We start from the raw sequence: 19,957 nt of genomic DNA on the forward strand, positions 1-19,957 counted from the left end.
TTGTAACAACATTTGCAGTTATAGTGTTACACTTGGTTAGTGCTGCAGTTACGGCCAACGGAGAGGCGGAATCAATTTAACTGCATTTGGCGATGAGTCGGATGGCCCTGTGTGTTTGGGCCATTAATAAACATTTCGTCGTCTGTTTGTGCAATAAAAATGCAATTCCCATTAAGCGTCCACTCGATGGGGTGGACCGAAGTTGACCAGCTGAGGCATTTGGCGGATAAATGATAAAATGAAAATGGATTTTCAGGGGCACTGCGTTGGGTGGTCAGTTCAGTGAGGTGGGGGGGCTTCAAGTGGGGACTCGAAGCACATTTAATGTATTTTGATTTCATGCAATAAGTGATGATGGAGGCGACACCTAATAATTCTTAATATCTATCAAAATGTATATTTCATATGTAGTTTTCAGTGGGGTGGTAAATACAATATATGCTGTAGATATATACAAGTTGTATTGTATTGTATTACTCACTCAAGTAACTCTGTAAGCCTACAACTGCCTGCCTTCATTGCTTTTAATTCCCGAAGAGGAATTTTATGCCCACCTTGAGCGACGTTTTCAGTAATTTAATAACTCTTCTTCCACAAATAACGCCCAATTAAGATCCATTGTCTTATCCGATGTTCGACTTGGTGCTCATCCGCATCGAAGACGACCGGCATAATCGAGCTCGGAGATACGCGAAAGGGGTGCAAAGTTGTTGAAAAGCCTTTAGTCATCGCCCCAAAATGATTTTCATGTCTCGGAGCCATAATGATGGCGGCAATAAATTCGCATTAAGATCGCCTCGAGTGAAGTCAATGGCACGCAGATGTTGAGGAATGACTTGAGAAACACAAAAACCATTTCAGAGCAGTGCTGATCCTGTGGTTGGAAACGATTTTCCATCCATTATGGAGTGGCAGTACCTTCGGCTAATTGCGTTTAATTCGTTCAAAGAACCCGCATTGTGAGTTCATACTTTTTGCTTTTTGTTTTATGCAATCGTAAAAACGCTAGTCCAATCAATACGATCGCAATGTAAAGATCAGCTCCGTACTATTTGATACCACTCACTCAACTCGTGCCTCCGGGACGGAAGTTGCTGATTTTGTGACTATTCCAGATCGTTTAAGATTGATTGATCAATGTTTTATGATCACCAACGCCTTCTCTTCCCTTCCCTCCCCTCGATCGAGCACTTTCAATGGGTCGTTTGATCTTGGGGCTTTGCTTTTGTTGCGGGCGGCATAAACGTTTGTTCATTAAATCGCAGGATGTTATCGATCATTGCATAAATTAACACAAGACTCCTGAAAACATTTCCTACGTGATAGGCTTTTATTAATTTTTATTTGAATATCCACAATCGCTGACAGCCCTGCAAATGCGCTAACCTAATCACTTGTGTACTAAAAGTATCGTGGGAACGCTTTGTGCTTTCTGTTATTAGAAATTAAAATACAAAGTACTTTGTTTTAAAATGAGAAAAAAGCTAAGGAGTAAGGTGTTACATTTCCTTTTTACTATGTTCTAGTCTGTTCATATTTTCTGAACAATTTCATTTCATTTTCCATTTCGTGGCCATCGCAAATAAAGCGATTTCCACGTACCCGACCTTTTTATTTATATAAATTGTCATATGCAAAAAAGTAACTCAACGTTTTATTCGAGGTAGACAGAAATATTTTTTATTGATGAAATTGGTTTGGCTACAGCTGAACTCCATTTGCAAAGTAGACAATTTGCCGCTGTGCAAATTGCAGACTTGGGAATAGTCGAAGCCACGGAGTGGGAAAACCATAGCGTATGTTCACCGAGCTCACCGTTTGCAATTTATATATATTTTTTATTGTCAAATTTGGTTGAGACACAGCGCCAAGATGAAGATGGAAAATGGACCTGTAGCTGGAGCTGCAAAATGTGGGGTAGGTGGGTTGAAGGTTGATGGCTTACCCTTGTCTCGTACGTGATATTTGATATCTGCGGCTGGACACGCTGGGGAATAGAAAACAATTTCAAGTGGGCTTCACCCACTCGTGAGTTACGCAGACAGGTTTGAATATCCTTCTTTATAATTCCCATGGACGAACGTATGATTTTTTAATCTTTCTGCCTGTGTGTTGACATTCAGGGTTATTGAAATGTCCTCGAAGCGATTCCCTTTTCAGTTTTCTTGTGAATTCGCAAAGAGGTTGGCCAACTTTCTATTGACACTTCATGTGATGTGTGTGCCTTTTGGTTTTCAAATTATAGTAATGCGTGGAAAACTCTGTGGCCGTTCAATTCCAGAATAATACTCAACTTTCACATTTGCTTAATAAATTCAATTTATTTTGAAAACATAAAAATACTTAGAATGTAGATTAATGTTTGTCTTCATAAATGTTACTTTAATATTACATACATTATTTTGTTGAACATTAAAATGAAAATATATATATATACTCGTATATATATTTGTTTAGCGGTTTTTACATACATACACATAATATGTATAAATAAGTTAAAAAATTTATTAATTAGACTAAATTCATTGGAATGATATAATATCAAAATAGTTTGCATAATACAGCGATTTAGTTAAAATTTCACAACTATCTAGAAGCGAAAACTTTGGAACATTTTAGTTTTGCCCTCGCGCGTTCGAAATTTCGAAATTCTTTTCTTTTATTTCATATATTGGATTTGGTTTAGTTTTGTTACATTTCACAAAGTACGACACGCACAGTTCATATTGATGGAATTTCTTAATTTGATTTTGATTTTAAACTGACCCACGGGCCACAGCAATACAAACGGACATACATACATACATATATGTTACATAGGGGAAAACGTGGAAACTCCTTTGCTCTGGATTACTTTGGTACTAGTATGTTCGTAAGATGGCAATGTGATTACGCTTTAATGATAACTTGAGACTGACTATAGTGCTTGCTTTAGCTTTAATTGGTTTCAATTCTTGTCTTTGCTATTTTAGGCTTTTGGCAACATTGGAAATAGTTTTCTTCTTTTTTTTTTTTTATTATTTTTTCGTTTTTAACTGGCTGGCTTAAAATTATTTAAATTGTTTTAATCTGTTCTCTTTGGAGTTCGGTTTCAAGCGGTTGAGAATGCCTAGCGAAGCCTTTCACTTCCGTCTATTGCACAATGGTTGCGGTTGATTTCGATTTCGGTTTCGGTTTTTGCCTCTCCGTTTGGTTATGCCAGCAGCGATACCTTCTGGCAGTTGAGTGCCCCCATCGGAGGAGCTCCATTTGGTGCCGCTCCAACCGCACCGACTCCCTGGCTCCCTACCGCTGGTCCTCCGCCCGGAACGGATCCACCCGCCGCCGCTGCACTCAGTTCCGCAGAGGCCGCCGCTGCCGCCGCCGCCGACATGAAGTCCACCTTGCCCAGGTGGACACGCAGGTCCGTGTGCTGGGTCTCCTTGTGCCGGCGCAGGTCCACCTTCCGCTGGAAGGCCTTGTGGCAGAGCTTGCAGGAGAAGGGCTTGTAGCCGGTGTGCTTGCGGGAGTGCGTGATCAGGTTGGAGCTCTGGCTGAAGGCCTTGCCGCACACCTGGCACTTGTGCGGTTTCTCACCTGCAAGATGGAAGGGATGCAACGTGTTAGTAGAGGTAAGTCAGTGGGGAGCTGGGTTTAAACAAATTAGGTCTCATTTGGTTCCAACTCAGGTGCACAAGTTGATAGCTAGGCAACTAGATTCAATCTAAGTGTTCAAAAGTTTAAGTGTTGTACTTGATATGATATAGAAACTACTACTGTCTCTCATGGCATTCAGTTGATAGACTTTGTTTGGAGAATTCGTCTAATGTGTGGCTTCTAAAAATATGTAATTTAGTTAATCACTTTAAGAACTCTTCAAACGGCATATGACAATGTGGTAACTGTACTTAGATAATCTTTCCATATTAAATACATTTGTTTTTAATATGATATCATACTTTATCTAATTACTATATTAAAGTTTTAAGGGGTATCCCCTGAGTTGAGCTCATCCTAACTGCTCTGCGTCTGAGTTTCCAAGCAGTGAGCGCCATTTTAGCTAGTTCTGTGCTGCCATGAGCCAACCTGATCCAATTCCTCCCCTTGGTGCACACACATCGCATCGTCGCATCTCGAGCGTCAACCCCCAAAAAAAGCGAATCGTCGCCAGACAGAAGTACTCCCCAACCCTGCCAACCTGGACCCCAAGACTCCATGTAAGTCATCTCCGCAGACCGCAGGCTGGAGCCACATCCTCCACATCCTCCACCTCCTCCAACTCCCGATTTCCATGCTCGACTGGGAAATGTGAGTGCTGGAGTTTTTAAATTTAAACTTTTTGGTTCATCAGTGTGATGTTCTGCGGTTGGCGCCGCACTTAAAGCCGCACTTTTTTCTCGCTCTGATAACATTTTTAAAGTAATTTTGTGGGGTTCTTTTGCTTTTAAGGGCTTCCCCCAGTTTCGCGCTTTATACGCCATTTATTGCTCATTTTCGTGCTGTTGAATTTTTCATTAGAGATTTGGGCGGAAAGCTGGTTTCGAAATAAACGGTTTTCCTGGTGCCAGAAATGTCATGAAAATTTCGCCGAACATAATGAAATCTCAGAAATGGCAGATGAAAATGAAGAAAATATCAATTTGATTTTAAAAGCTCACAGCAGACGTCATTTAGTCGCCAGTTAGGGGAAGTTAACTGGAGTGCAGATCCTGGTGATTAATTTCGTTGCATGTACGATGTAAGCTCCGTACAGCTAAATACAAAATCTTGCCACATGTTCGCTCTTCTAGAGAACGAAGCTATTTTGATTAGAAATAACATTAGAATGCCCTATTGTTTTCCGCTAGTTATACAAAAACTTTGATTATATTTAGTTACCCGCTGAAGGTTTTCTTCTGCTGCCAACAATGGTAGCAACGCATATATACAAGTATATCCGCATAGTTGCCCCTTATCTATAGCCCTCTGTTGTACGGAGATAGTGGCACAGACTTGTTGGGCTACATTTTATGTACTGCACCCATACACTTACTCTCCCACACACACAAACACACACACACACACACACTCAAACACACACAGATACATATATAGTATGAGATTGGGTGAACGGCAACAAAATAACGACGACAACATGCTAACTTCAGAGGACCTGACTCTGTAGCTCCCTACCGAGAATTGGGGAAAGTGTATATAAAACAAACAGAGATACGGGCGTATATAGCGGTGGTGCGAAAGAGAGGGCGAGGCGGCGAGCGAAAGAGATGGGCTGTGAATCCGGCGAAACGAAACGGAAGACAGCTTCGTTGTATATAATGGAATTGCAGCGACGTGATTGTGAAACATTCGACCGTAGGGATGTGCTCTGATTCAACTTTCAGTTCCCGGGGCATGAGGATTTCTTTTCCTTGAGCAGCGGGCATGGTTAAGTGGGTGGTTGGGTTTCTAAGTGGGTGGGTTGGAAGGTTGAGCAACAGTAAAATTGAGCAGTCAGCCAGGAGCCGGCTCTCAGTTGGCCTCACCGAGCATGCCTGGTGCTGGATGCAGAATCTGGAGGAGAAGCCTTCTCTGGGGTCCGTGGCTCGGGGCACGTTCGTACACTATCGGCACAAATAACGTCACGTAGTCGCAGAGATTATAGAGCAGCTTTTATTATTTATCACGGCCAAAACGACCCACGAGCTCTAACGAGACCCAAAAAAAAAAAAAAAAACAAAAAAGTAAAGTGGTGGGAAATAAGGAACTAGAAAAAATAGAAAAATCCCGTCGGCCGTCGGTTGCTTGGGAAGAAAAGCAACCGTATACGAAAATTATGTATCAGTGCAATGTCTTTTTTGCTTGCTTTTTCAACGATTTTTATTGCAGCACATTGCGGAAATACTTTTAAGTCTTGGCTGCCTCCCGAATGGCTTTCCTTTTAGTCTTCTAATATTTTAAGCTTTAGTTAACCCCCGTCCTTCTGCTCTGAATTTGCTGTCTAATTCGGCACGTTCGCAACATATTTGGTGGCTTGGCCATTTTCGCTATGCGGTGGGAATCAAATCACGCATACGCCCTGTGGAGCGGCGGAAAAACAGGAAGAAGATTGCTTTGGTTTGATTTGGGAAATAATTTGAAACAAAGTAACAAGGGGTCAAAACGGTTTACTGCAGGTCATTTGTATATGTATTGCAAGATCTGCAGACAAGAAAAACTAATTTTCTTGCTTGTGGCAATGGTTTTTGTATAAATGGTAGATTTCCAAATTTCCTTGAATTTTAAATAGACTAACTATAGCCACAGTAATTCTTTAAAAGCATTCAGCTTAAATTATCGATTTTTCACCTCAGACACACTAAAAATGAAATGGAAAACAAAAGTCATGAATAAATAAAATAATCCTGAAATGTTTTTTTCCCCTCAGTCTTTTTATAGCGCATAAATTGACGAAAACGAAAATCTGAGGCATGGAAATAAAAGTGAAACAGAAAAAAAGGGAAAAAAGGAAAATTCGGTCGAAGCACGGACTAAGCATATAAAACAAATCGCCAAAAAGTAAATAGGAAAATGCAAAAAGAAACGGAACGGGAAAAAAGCGAGGAAATTGTTCCGAAAAATCACATCAGATGAAAGGAGGAAAAATCTGCTGTCTGCGATGGAAACACGCCCCGACACAGGAAAGAAAATTAAGGATAAGTCGTAAGGAAAGCAAAGCGAACGGAGCGGAACTCAGGAAAAACCAAAGCACTTGGATGGAAAATCCTGAAATGTTGGGGCCAACTTGGCCACATGTGCCTTTGGCTGGGGAAAGTGGAGCGTCAGAGGCGGCATTGGGGGCCATTTTGGGGGACCATTGAGGGGGAGTTCGAGGGAGGCACACGTCCTAAATCGAAGACGGCAAACGATAAAAATGTCTGGAATATTTCTCTTTCTCTTTTCGCATGTTTGCGGGGGCTTGCAGGGGTGCTGATTTCTCTTTCACTGATTTCACCAGACGCATCAGCGAGGAAAGTCTGCTTATTAGAGGTTATTATCCTAGCCATTTGTAAACTGATTTCCAACCGAAGCGGAATTTCGCTTTTTATGCTTAATGATCCAGTGTGCGCTTATACAATGTGCTATATAGCATAGAATCTTATGCGCAAATTAGGGGACTGTTAGCAGGCAGGTGAACTGCAATTTAATGGCATTTATTTCCTCAACATTTCTGCTTCCTTGCCTGCATATTTACTTTTTAATATATACAGTTTACAATATTACTATTTCGTAATATTCACATTTGTTAGATTGTCGTTATGAAGACTCAACCAGATTCATTTGAATCACTTTCTGTGTGATTTTATCAAATCGCATTGGAAATTCGAAATTTTTACGTGGCCGTGGGTAACTTGAAATCGATGCTAGTGTGCCGTCGCTGCCCCACCCAACGGCCTTCCCCCCGCCCGCTCGCAGTTCCACTCCCCTCGTTTCGCAATGGCGTTTCAGTTCCGTTCCGTTTTCGACTTTCCGGGGGTGTGTGTGCACCTACACCACTGCACGGCGTCGATGTGTGTGTGTGTGTGCGCCTCGTATTTGTTATTCGTGTGAGTGCGCGCGTATAAAACAGAAAATCAAAATCTCTTGACTAAATTTTTCATTGGTCGGCTGTGATTTCTCAGCCCGCCTCTCTCTCGCGCGCTATCTCACTCGCTCTTCTGTGCCCGTGTGTGCGTATGCAAGTGTGTGAGTGCTGGAGTATCTGTGTGCTGGCCTTCCAGTATATAGATTCTTTCGGATTCAGATTCTTATCAGCAGCACTCTCTCGCTTACTCTCTCCCCTGCGATTTCCGGAGAACTGGGAGAACTGGGCGCTCTTTCAGCTGTCGTCTGCTCCATTTTTTTTCGAACCCCCATCCCCCCGCGCTCTGGTTTTCGCAACCACCCCCCAGATTTTCGCTATATCTGCTTCTGCCGATGGCAACTGTAATTGCAACTGGCGACTGCGGCTTTTGGGGTGGTTCGTTCGGCGCTTTAATGGCGACGCTTCCTGTTCCCCTCCCTCCCCCCAGCCAAAGGCCCCCATCCGCGGAACACCCCACACTCATGGTCGCTTCAAACTGCGCTTGTGTTTGGTGTGTTGTCGAAATGCTTTAAAGATACGCGTGTTTTGGGTCCCGAGTTTTGCATAAATAAACTGAACAAATCTGTGGTTCGTGGTATTGCTTGATTTAAGCACTTGTTTTTTAACAATGAAGTACTTTCTGCACCCCTTTCTAGTTTCCTGGCTAATCAGAAAATATTACGAGTATAACTAAAGTATTTATTATACACTGTGTACTAAATAACTGAAAAATACCCTAGCACATACATATGATATCTTCTCCTTTAAAGCTATTTAAACCGCTTTTAAACTTGGTGAACCGCATGAGGTAACCTTTTCATATGCACAACTGCACTGCTTACCCGTGTGGATGTAGGTGTGCTTCTTCATGTCGCTCTTCTGGTGGAACCGCTTGCCGCAGTAGTTGCAGGGATAAGGCCGCGTGTCGCTGTGGATGAGCAGGTGGGTGGACAGGGTGCTGGAGCGCTTGAAGCGCTTGCCGCACTGCTTGCACTCGAACACCTTCTCCACGTTGTGCACCGCCCTGGAATGGATAGAGAGAGGGGTTGGGTGTGGTGGTTTGGGTTATTAGTGGAATCCCAGTAACGAGTGTTCGCCGTAATTAAGGTCCGGTGTGTGCCCAAAGGCGAAAGTGGACGTGTTTTAACTACAGCCACAAAGGCAAACATTTGGTCAGGCTGAAATCCAGCCATTTTGGCTAAATTAAGTAATGCCAAGTGTCCCAGGCAGGAAGAGCACTCATTACACTCGGAAATATAGTTGTAACATTTTTGATAGTTATTTAAATTATAAAAAAAATCCTTAATTTACGTTTAATGGTTTTAAAAACAAAACTGATCAATATATAAATGCATATACATTGATTTTTTCATTTGATAAATAATAACATTCTCTATTTATAAAGTGACAGCAATAGTTATTGCTTAAGAAACCAGGAAAACTAAAAAACAATTTAAATTCAAGTATGCTACAAACTTTTTCCGAGTGTTGGCATGCAGTGGCCCCAACAGAACCCGATCCCCCGCCCCCGCTGCGGTGGCATGCTACACATACCTGTGCTGGCTGAGGCTGACCTCGTGCCCGAAGGTCTTGTTGCAGAGCTCGCAGGCGTAGGGCTTCTTGCCGTGGTGCGTCCGGCGGGAGTGGACCTCGAGGCCGTGGGGCGTGGAGAACATCTTCTCGCACTTCATGCACGAGTACAGGTCGCTGAATTGGTGCAGGCCCGGCCACTTGGCGGCCATGTGATGGAAGTGGTGCAGGTGCGGCGAGTGGGGCAGGCCCAGATGCCCGCCATTGGGTGGCACGCCCACACCGACGCCAACGCCCACGCCGACGGCCGCCGCTGCCGCAGCTGCCGCCGCTGCTGCCGCCGAGGAGTTGTTCTGTCCGGCGGACTGCAGTGGCACCATCAGGCTGCGCAGACGGAAGAGATTTTCCTGCGAATCCGGATGGTAGCTGCGGAAACACATTTAATTGAGGCGAGCTAATTAAAATGGGTGCCCAGTTGCAGAATCACTTTTGCAAGGCAATGGAGGTGGCGGCAAATGGAGCTAATCTCGTAATGAAATGGGTTTACTTTCGACCCTCTAGTGCCAGAACTATATTTAAATAGTATTATTAAGTAAAGGACACTCGACTTACCCTGCTCCCAGAGCGGATTGCTGTTGTTGCTGTTGCTGCTGCTGCTGCTGACCTTGGTGGAAGGCGACGGCGGCGAAGAAGGGCAGGGCGGGCGAGAAGAGCGGTCGCTGGAACATGGCCGCATCATAGTTGGGCGGATAGCCCTGGCGCATCGCCTCCAGCGGATTGAATGGCATGGCCAGGCCGCTGGAGGTCAGATGACCGAGTGGCGGGCTGCGTGGCGTTCGTCTCTGTGGCGGAGGTTCGTCACGCCGCAGCAGCGCCGAAACTGAGAAAAGATCCGACTTCTTGGAGCCTATGCTACGACCGCCGCCATTGGCGGTGATCAGCAGCTCGGAGGCGGAGGCTGAGGTGCCGCTGGGCGAGCTGATACGCGGACTGCCGGGCGGTGAGTCCACCTCCAGTTCCACCGACGAGCTGCTCGAATGTGAGCGAGAGCGGGAATGCGAGCGGGAACGGGAGCGCGATCTCGACCGGGAGTGCAGAGAACGATGCGAGTGGTTCGATTCCGCGTCCTCCATGTCGATTTGCGAGGAGCAGGGACTGCGGGATCTCGACCTGGAGCGGGAACGCGACTGGCGGCGCAGCTTCTCGCTGGCGCTGATGAAGGCTGGCTTGGAGCGCTGGGTAAGATGCGGCTGTTGGTGGTGCTGCTGGTGCTGGTGCATCTGCTGGTTTTTGCTCAGCATCGAGATTGAGTTGTTGTTGTCCTCCAGTGGAGTCGGCGGCTTTAGGCCAACGGCCGCCGCTGCCGCCATCGCCGTCAGTTGTTCAGTCTTGACCAGTCTGCTTATGCTAAATGCTAGCGAGGCATCTGTAAGATGAGTAAGAAGAATTTAAATTTATTATAATACATTATAAGGAAACTTCTCTAAACAGTTTATTTATGTATATATGCTGGATTTAGGACAAAGCATCTTGATTTGTTCACAAGATCGCTTAGTGAAATCAGAGCAAAGCGCTTGGCATATCATCAATCACTCACTGCAAAAAAAAAAAAAGAAAGGGAAACGGAATCCACCTGTATGGCCTAACACCCCAGAGTTTCCTCGTATGTGTGCCAGTTGGCAGCGTATCGAATTTCAAATGTAATTATTTTCGTATTCAATCGCCTAATCCACCTTACATGACCATTAATTCACCCTAATCAACGAATCCTTCCCCTCTCATGAGCCGCTTTCCGCATTTGACATCAGCGCGTCATCATTCGGCGTCGTCACCCCGAAATCCTTGGCCAGCGATGATGGCCACGGACACGGACACAGATACAAATCCGTGTGCGGATGCGGCGCCGGCGCTCAGGGTTGAACTCGGCACGCCCCTGGACAGGAGCAGCCACCCGACAGGAGTTTCAAAATCGAGTTCTCAGTTATCAATCGAGAAAAATTACACTTCTTGTATTTAAATGGTTTCTACATAAATGTATTAAAATTAAATTTCATCTGTAATGTTATTTTTTTTTTTTGTATTTTTGGAAGATTTTTTAAAGCAGCTATATAACTGCAACTCTACTTCATATAATTAACAATCAAATTTAATTTTTAACTTTAAAGATACGGACTATTATTAATATCAGACCAATAGTCTAAATCTAAATCTAACATAAATATATGAAGATGAGCTGAGAAGATTGCCATATATTCTGAGATCCTCAGTTGACACCGCTGAGGAAATGGAAATCACAACCTTTGCCTGGTGCACAGCACAAAATACACATCCTCGGAGTCTATCGCCTGTCGAAATGAAATAATAATAATGTGCGTTTAAATAGAACATCTGTTCGGTCCACACTCGGCTAAATGGAGCATGACAAAACAGAAAACACACAGCGGGCCGGGGAAATGGGTTTCGGTTGGATTCGGAGTCGGAATGAGAATGAGAATCGGTGGACTGGGAACTGGGAACTGGGAACTGGGAACAGGGAACTCCGGCGACATTCCGCGTGTGCAAATTGACGCAGGCGCAAATCGCAGGGATTGCAGGGCAATGAAAGGGGTAAGGGTGCACATAGCTCACTCCATGCAACGTGTATGCCGCATGTGCCGTGTGCCGAAACAGGCAAGTGAAAACCGCGACGGGCCTGAGGCGAGTCGAATGAATGAATGAATCCGCATCGCAACAAAAGAATAACAATTTGACAACATTCTAATTCGCCACGCAGATAAAAGTAACTGCCAAGGCGTCGGGATGGGTGGAAGTGGGTGGAAAACTGCGGGGGCGGGACTTTGATTCCGGGCCATAGTCCGGAGTCAGTGAGGCGGCAAAACGCAAAGCCAAGCAAATATAAACAAAACCCACGCACTAAACGCAGCCAGGGAAATTCGCACGTACATATGTACGTATGTATGTATGTACATACGTATCCATCAGATACTCAGATACAAATGGGGGTGGTGGCTCGCCTGCTTCTCCGCTTTTCCCGCCAGAGTGTCAAGTGTTTTTATTGCCCGGCTGCTGTTGTTGTTGTTACAATGCTCGCCGTTGTTATTTTTGCTCGAACTTCTTTGGGTCTTGGGATTTGGGTTCTTGCTCCTAAGTGCTTTTGAATATGGAAATTGGCCATAATCCAGTACCTGGCTTGGATTCGTTTGATCATCACTATGTTTTCACTACTTTGGCTTGAACTTCATTTACTAACAATTATTAAGGGAGATTTCTATTGCATAGGAACTTTTGCCAGGCATCCATCCATCCCTTCCTCCCAAAAATCTAAATTTTAATCATTGACATTATGGCAAATGTGTGCCGGGCCAACCCTTCCCTTCTAATTATGTACGCAATCGTCCCGAGAGCATTTCCACCAGCCAAAAACAAATTCAAATCGAATGGAGACGGAAAAGGGGGCGATAATATATATATAGAAAATAAAATTGGAAACGTTTAACGTTCGCTGCAAGCTGGTGGGCCAAAAGCAACCCCAAGGACCAGCATTACAGTCAGGATAAGGAGCAGCAGGAGCAGGAGCAGGAGCAGAACAAGTGGCTCTTGGTGGCTCACGTAGAGCGACTTGTTTAAATGATAATAATGAGCTTAAGCATGTGCCCAATGTCGCTCCAGGGTGGCGATTCCTCTCGAGTCCTGGCGAGTCCTGTTCGCGTCCTTCGGCGCTGGCAAAGGAGGCTGGCAAAGTGGCACCAACGACCCCTTGACGGTCGGCAGCAAAGTCATAAATTTGTGCACATTAGACATAGACATAGCCCTCGTCCACCCCGAACATCCCGAATACCCCGAGCACCCGGAACACTCAGAACACCCAGAACACCCGGAACACCCAACCCTCTAACACCCAATATCATCCAGCCCTTCGGCCTCCGACGTTCATCTGTTTTTATCCGCCCGGGAGCAATATTCACGCACTCCACGCACTTGTTCGCATAAAAAGGACGAGAAGGTAAAATAATTATTCGACACTGCATGGTAATTGAAATCATTGTTATCCTGCGCCCTGTTTACTGTCTCCCCGCCCCCGTCCAACCAGGATTATTATTGTTTTGGGGCGATTTGCAGCCATTACAATTTGGTTTGGGTTTACGGAGGAGGTGTTAATTTCTGGAATTTCATTTATAATTACTCGCAAGCTGCTGAAATTTGACGGCAGGTTGTTATAAAAATTGTTTAGTAAGCAATTTTGGAAATACTTGGTTCTTCGGCTTTAGCATGCGATGCTTCGCATATTATTTTAATTAATAAACATCATCATTTATGTAATTACATGACATCATTTGAAAGTATTTGAAGCTTATGCAAATCTTGAATCTTACGACATAGCAAACAGTTCGATTACAGTGCCTAATCAGTCAGACTTTCCATAGATGTTGATATATGGATTTCGTATTTAAATTCAAGGCATATGCCTCTAATTTGGTTTGCAAAACATATTCCCATTTGCACCTAATTTATAGCACCTCTTCGGGGCACAAAATCAGTTAGTCGAAGTATTTCCATTTCGCGGCTATCGACTAGATTTAATCGGAGGTCGAAGAACTGGGCATACGGTAGTCGGGGGTCCGGCTGGTCGTAATAATATGAAAACAAATTCCGCTTTCGGCAAATATGAAAGTGGAAATGGCAAAAAGAGCAAAAAAAATAAAAACAGCACAGTATAAATAATAAAGATATGGCCAGAAGAGGGCCGTAAACTGTGAACGGCAACGGTTAGATAGATTAGGCCATGATTTTTGGTCTGTTGGCATGCCTGCGAATGTGTGTGCATGATATACGGATTGAGTTGAGATTTCGATTTCGACTTGGGTTCGGATTTCGATTTGGATTTGGATTTCGATTTGGATTGGGATTTCGATTGGGATTCCGATTGGGATTCCGATTGGGGCTCCGATTTGGATTGGAATTGCCCACCCCAGCGATAGCATATCAGTTGGAGAGCGAGAGCAGAGCTCTTTAGCCCGCATAAGCTCCACTCGTTGAGTGGCATTAGATGGGGATTGCGTATCCAAACACTCAACAGTTGGCCGGGCCAAATATGTGTATGTGTATGCCACTTATCAGCTGGCATCAGCTATCAGCTGGGTCGGCAGCGTTGCTTTGAAGCCCCTTTGGCAAATGTCGCCAATTGCAATTACATTATTTATTTTTACACTGCAAATCAATCAGATGCCACTTCTCCCCGCAGAATGCTCACAAGCCCCAACTCCGCGTATATTGCACCCTTTTTCCCAGCTGCTTATCGCTGGGCAATAAATCAGGAGGCTATCTAAACTTTAGACTACAATTTTTTACCTGATAAATTTCATTTAATTGCTGATCCCGACCAGCCGACGGTTTTCACTTTTCACCCGGGCGTATTTTCTGAAAACCCCAGCGAACCCATTAAGGAACTAAGGAAGGAAGGTGGACTCACTACCATTTATAGATGCTAAAAACTGTTTTTAAAAATAGCCTGTGATCGAGTGGGTTCGGTGTGATTTTTGGATTTTTGGATCCAAAGGTTCGAATGACGCCCATTGTCCGGAGTACAAATGTGGGTGATATCATTATTGCAGTCTGCGGAGCGGTTTATGGTTATTATAAGCCGATATCTACTCTGGTAGCTTTTATGGCGGTACAAATTCGATACTGAAAATCGCAGTTCTTCATACTATCAGCGGCGGGCATCGATCGGGGCACTTCTAATTTCAATATTCAAACATCGGACGTGACAAATACGGAATGGCAAATGGGTTGGGCTGCATTTGAGCTCCTTTGCGCTGGAAATTGATTTTTCTTTGTCAAACAAACGGTCGATGCGATGATAAACCGAACTGGACGGGAATCGAGGGCATAAATAACGAAAATAACAACAAAATAAAGTCGGACACAAATCGAGGAAGGGAACTGAACTGAACTGAAACCGGTGGTACTCGCACTCGTACTGGTACTCGTACTCGGTATGTACATACTTTCTTAATGTTGCACGAACTATGTCTGTGGTTGGCTTTTGTTTACTTATCGGTCGGTCGCTCGCTTATTTTATGATACTTTTACTCTTTCGATTTTACAACTGGCCACAGAGGATACTGACATGTTTAGATGTCGTTATGTATTTACCTCAGATCGTAAATCATAACACGTGTGTGGTGTGTATGGTGTGTGTGCGTAGTTACCTCAACCTCTGGGGTTGTCTATACTAGTAATATTGTATCTTGCAGATACACGGGGCTGTCTGTGGATTTGGCGTTTCTTTATTTGGCAGATTGACTGATTTGGTTTTTGGATATCTTTATAGATTTACAATGCCCAATTTTCGTCTACTTGTGAGAAGTTGAAGTATATATGACAGGTGATGAGTTGCCAATGATTACGACGTGTGTCGTAAACATTTCATAAATATTGCTCTGATTTTCGTTGCGACAATTTGTTATTGATCAATAATGTACTTTGCGATTGAACTCGTGAGTGCGATGTGTCAAATCGAATTGTGAATGCACTGAACCAATGTTCATTTCATTGAATGCAAAAGAGAGTCTTACTCCCAAAAGTATTTCCAAAGTTATTATATATCTTTCAGCAACATTTTGTAGAATATACTACCAAAGTTACTCTATTCTAGGTATTAGTCACATTCACAATGCTCAAGTAGTATAATTTATAGTTATGTTTAAACCTATCAGTTTTACACTGACAAACACAAGTTTTCCAATATTTCTTGCAGATAAGTCAAACTCACAGCGATTGTTGGAGTTTTATTTATTCCATGAGATATGCCAATTGCCCTTTTAATTGTTCAATCGTTTGGTGTGATTGAAAACGGCTTAACAAATGTGTTATTAAATTTATATCGGCTAGCACATGGGGTCATATAAAAGAAGCCCGATAGGCGCTGCAAATAAATCAAAAATTATAATTTATACCTTGAACGTTTGGAACCGTTCTGATTTTCGCTCTGATATCACCGGAATACTATGTACAACTTGTCGTCGCTTTGTGGGAATGAATCAATGCTGCTCTGAGATCTGTGCTCAAGTAATTTGAGTACGGGCTGCCATTTAACCCATGCACCCTTTCAGACTATTAGTCGGCTTTCTAGTCTGCGTATGAGCAATTTTCACAATTTAACTTAATTCGTGACTCACAAGTGCCGGTGTCAAAGTTCTATTTTATTTCAGTCGCAGCTAATGTTTCGTGGGCATCATTAATTGAGTCATGCGGTGGTGGCGCTGGCGTATGACAAAAATTAAGATCATCCACTCATCATGGGTGGGTGGCTAATGGGAAATCGAGACGATATTTCTGACTGACCTTTCGGGGCAAGGTTGTGTCTCCATGGTTGAACAGATAAGTGGTGCAAAGTCTACTCTATTTGATGCTAGATTAAACCACTACTTACTGTCTTAAATTATGATACATAGATTTGAGTAGATTTTCCCACATAACAGCACAAAAACTGTTGCCTACTTTCAGGTTACACTTGCAGTGGCTTTTGAGCCATTAAATTCAAAGGCTTAAGCTGCAGTGGCAAGCAGATTTTCACAAAGTTTCCGTCCTTCAACAGGAGGGGCCAATCAGTCACCAAAGAGCCCAGCGAACTTTCGCCACAGCAACCAATATATTTTCCCACCAAAAACCGAGAAAATATTCCAACAAACAAAGCGAAATTCATTTTCTCTGGAGAAAGAATAAGGTTTGTGAAAGGGTGGTTGGAGGGGGGGCGTTGCTTGTCGCGGCAAACGGAATTGAAAATTCAGTGTTCGCGTGTGTGTGTGTGTGTCTGCTTTTCCGCATATCCATGTCTGTGCTGGAAGCGGTGGAGAGCTAAAAACATATCCGTTGGATACATGTAATGCCGGTAAATGAAATCCGCTTGTCGCTGCCTGCTGTGTGTGCGAGTGTGTGTGTGTGTGTGTGTGTGTGTGTGTGTGTGTGAGTGGGGAAATATGGGTGGGCAGAGGGAGTGAGAGAGGGGAGGAGCACACAAACACATGATGGTCAGTGTTGTCGATTTGGCTTTTTTCTGGAGAATTCCGAATTCATTTAAAGTTTGGAGCAGGAAACTAAACAAGTGTCTGTGTCTGGGATATCTTTAAGATTTGTGGTAGTAAAAGTGCAAATTAAAATAAGCTGATTATTCAAAGATTTTTCTTTATAGTGATTTAAGCACCTGTTTTCTTTTAAGTTCCTAAAAAAGCTAAATTGTTCGGTCCATTTCGGACAGCACTGAAGATTTGGGCTCCCGTGCGAACGCTCATTCATTCATTCAATGCCCATATTTGAAATTCAACAGCGATGGCGATGACAACGGCGTCTGCACACAGATACACAAACACACGCATGAGTGAGTGTGTGAGTGTATCTGGACTGGACGGTACTGGACTGGACTGAACTCTGTGTATCTACAAGTTTGTGCGATGGTTTGTCGTTCGCAGCCGTATCTGTATCTGGGTATCTGTGTATCTGTGGTCCAGCTATGGATTTTTCAATCCCCGATATCCATTTTTCCGCCCCATGTCCGCACAGAAGATTTGCCCATTAAGCGTTGCGCTCACACTCACACTCGCATGCCCACACACACACACACACACACAAACGGAATAATGAATATCCCAGCTCCTGCTGCCCCTGAACAATTTTCGCTTTCCACGCTTTTCCCACCGAACTTGGGCTTTTTTCCAATTAAACCGACACCGTGCAGCCTTTGGGCTTTCACTCGGACATGGCCAGTGTGATATTTTAAAATCACACATTATTCAAATAAATTTTTAAAAATTCCTACATTGCCCGCTGCTGACCAACCAGCCTTTGGGGGATTTGTAGCCACTCGCCGCGGATTGGAGTCGCACCGTTTCTGTGTTGTTCATTTCGGACTCTTTTGTTTTTCTCTTTTTTTTTTAATTAACTCGGGGAATATGAAATGTGGTGGGGGAGTGATTGGGTTTATGTCAATCTGTTCGCAGGCTGCACAAGAATTTAATTTGACAAATGTTGATATTCAGAAAAGTGCTGAAACATCATTGAGTGAATTTGTTTAACGATCTGCTGACAATTGATTTGATATAAATCAAAATTTTGACAGATTAATTTTAAAAGTTCTTTAAACCAGATATCTTTTTAGTATGGATAATATATTATTTAAATATTAAATTCTATATTTGTTGAAATTAAAGAGAACAATTAACAGCTGAATTGTTTTTTTTTAAACATAAAACATATAAAAATCCTAATTACGAATAGCATGAAACTGGAATGTGCATTATTATTTATATATGAAAGCATTTTTGATTTAAGCATGAAATAAATATGTATTAATAAATATGTTTACCATCATTACATAATTTCTTCCAACTGCCTAGGTAAGTAATAGTTTTTGCACTATACTAATCAGCTTGACACCGTTTTAAAATAATTCAATAATTATATATTGTTATAAAATTAAATTAGCAGGCAAGTTTTTAAGCCAAATTGAAGTTTTTAGAGACATTTAATTTCACACAACTCATCTTATCTTATTTCAAACCTTTTATGCAAATAATAAAATGGCTCTGAACTCGATTTCATTTAGTCACAATAACTAGAATCCCTATTTCAAGGATTATAGAACACAAAAACATGCAGATATAGTGAGTGGTTCCCGCTTACCGTCGGAGTTTCGCTTCTTGGGCAGCACCGCTTTGAAGGCGGACATGGGCGCGTACTCGTGCGGCGACGTGGAGGCCGGCGGCATCTGTGGCTGCGGGTGATTGGGATTGGGATTGGGATTCTGTGCCGGCTGCTGCTGGTGATGGCCCAAGGCCGCGTCCGCGGACATCTGGATGCGCTGGTGGAGCAGCTGGGTGGGCGATGGTATCGTGGCCATGGCCGTCAGCGCGCTGAGATCCCGCACCTGCAGCGGAGCGGTGGCGGCGGAGGAGACGGAATTGGAGGCCGACGAGGATTGCTGGCTGGTGAGGAAGGGTCCGGGAAAGTCTGCCGCAATCGCTGGCTTAAAGTTGCCCAGGCTGTAGTCGAGGGGCAGGTGGTGTTGGTGGGCGGGCGGTGCGGCCGGATGCAGCAGATGCTGACCGGAAGTGGCTTGCATTTTGGCCACGTCCATAACGGATTTATCACTGATTCAAATAAGTTTAAGTTTCTTTTTCTTCTATGTGTTTTTGCTTTCGATTAACTTAGGCTTTTGTCAGCGGACTTTTGTTCTTTTGATTTGGCACTGAAACTGTTTTCTGTTTTCGGTTTTACGCGACGGCATGCGAATGCGGTTACGGTGGCGTATACGCAACGTGGCTACGGCTACCGGAAGGAAGTGTCACAGATTTAGGGCTTTAAGGCTGCTGCTGCTGCTGCTCGGACTGCTGCTGCTGCTGCTACTGCTGGTCGCATAACTGCTGGCTTCGGCGTCATCGAGCGGACTGAAACACCGTAAAAACCTAATCACGGATCCGTGGAACGCTGACGCCGGCGCCCGTCCGAGAGTGAATCTCTGCCGCCGAGCTTGGAAAACTCTGCTGGCGCCGCAGTTGCTTCAGCTGCTGCTGCTGCTGCTGCTGCTGTTGCTGCTCCTGCACTTGACTTTTAGCCGGGGATTCGGAGAGTGCGGCCAAGTGCCATGTGGCATATATGCCAAGTGTTGCGATTTTCGCCTAGATTTGGCAGCGACGTCGACGCTGGCAGCGGCGTCAGCGAGAGAACGTCTCTCGTTGCTTTCCCTATCCGTATATCAATCTGTATAGCTGTATATCTGTATAGCTGTATATCTGTATATACGATTCGTTGTGAATCCGCCCGTTCGGATACGGATTGCTGCTGCTCCGATTTTACCGCTATCAGCGAGCG

The 19,957-nt window shown here is 43.9% G+C and overlaps 1 protein-coding gene across 1 annotated transcript; it reads right to left on the reverse strand.

The window, feature by feature from the left end:
- Positions 1 to 2,613: 2,613 nt before the first annotated feature.
- On the reverse strand, positions 2,614 to 19,957 carry LOC120458526 (zinc finger protein sens). The gene is made up of 5 exons (XM_039646200.1): positions 18,770 to 19,957; positions 9,701 to 10,514; positions 9,113 to 9,514; positions 8,401 to 8,582; positions 2,614 to 3,576 (listed from the first exon to the last, which is right to left on the reverse strand). The coding sequence occupies exons 1-5, from the start codon at positions 19,221 to 19,223 to the stop codon at positions 3,194 to 3,196; spliced, it is 2,235 nt and encodes a 744-aa protein (XP_039502134.1). The 5' UTR covers positions 19,224 to 19,957; the 3' UTR covers positions 2,614 to 3,193.

Source organism: Drosophila santomea, chromosome 2L, assembly GCF_016746245.2.
Source record: "Drosophila santomea strain STO CAGO 1482 chromosome 2L, Prin_Dsan_1.1, whole genome shotgun sequence".
Taxonomy (NCBI): Eukaryota; Metazoa; Arthropoda; class Insecta; order Diptera; family Drosophilidae; genus Drosophila; species Drosophila santomea.

Excerpts from the sequence above, each read along its gene's own strand:
- LOC120458526 (XM_039646200.1), bottom strand. The coding sequence starts at position 19,223 with ATGGACGTGGCCAAAATGCAAGCCACTTCCGGTCAGCATCTGCTGCAT. Across the intron at positions 9,515-9,700 it reads CAATCCGCTCTGGGAGCAGG|CTACCATCCGGATTCGCAGG; the intron begins GTAAGTCGAGTG and ends GTGTTTCCGCAG. Across the intron at positions 3,577-8,400 it reads GCACACCTACATCCACACGG|GTGAGAAACCGCACAAGTGC; the intron begins GTAAGCAGTGCA and ends TCCATCTTGCAG.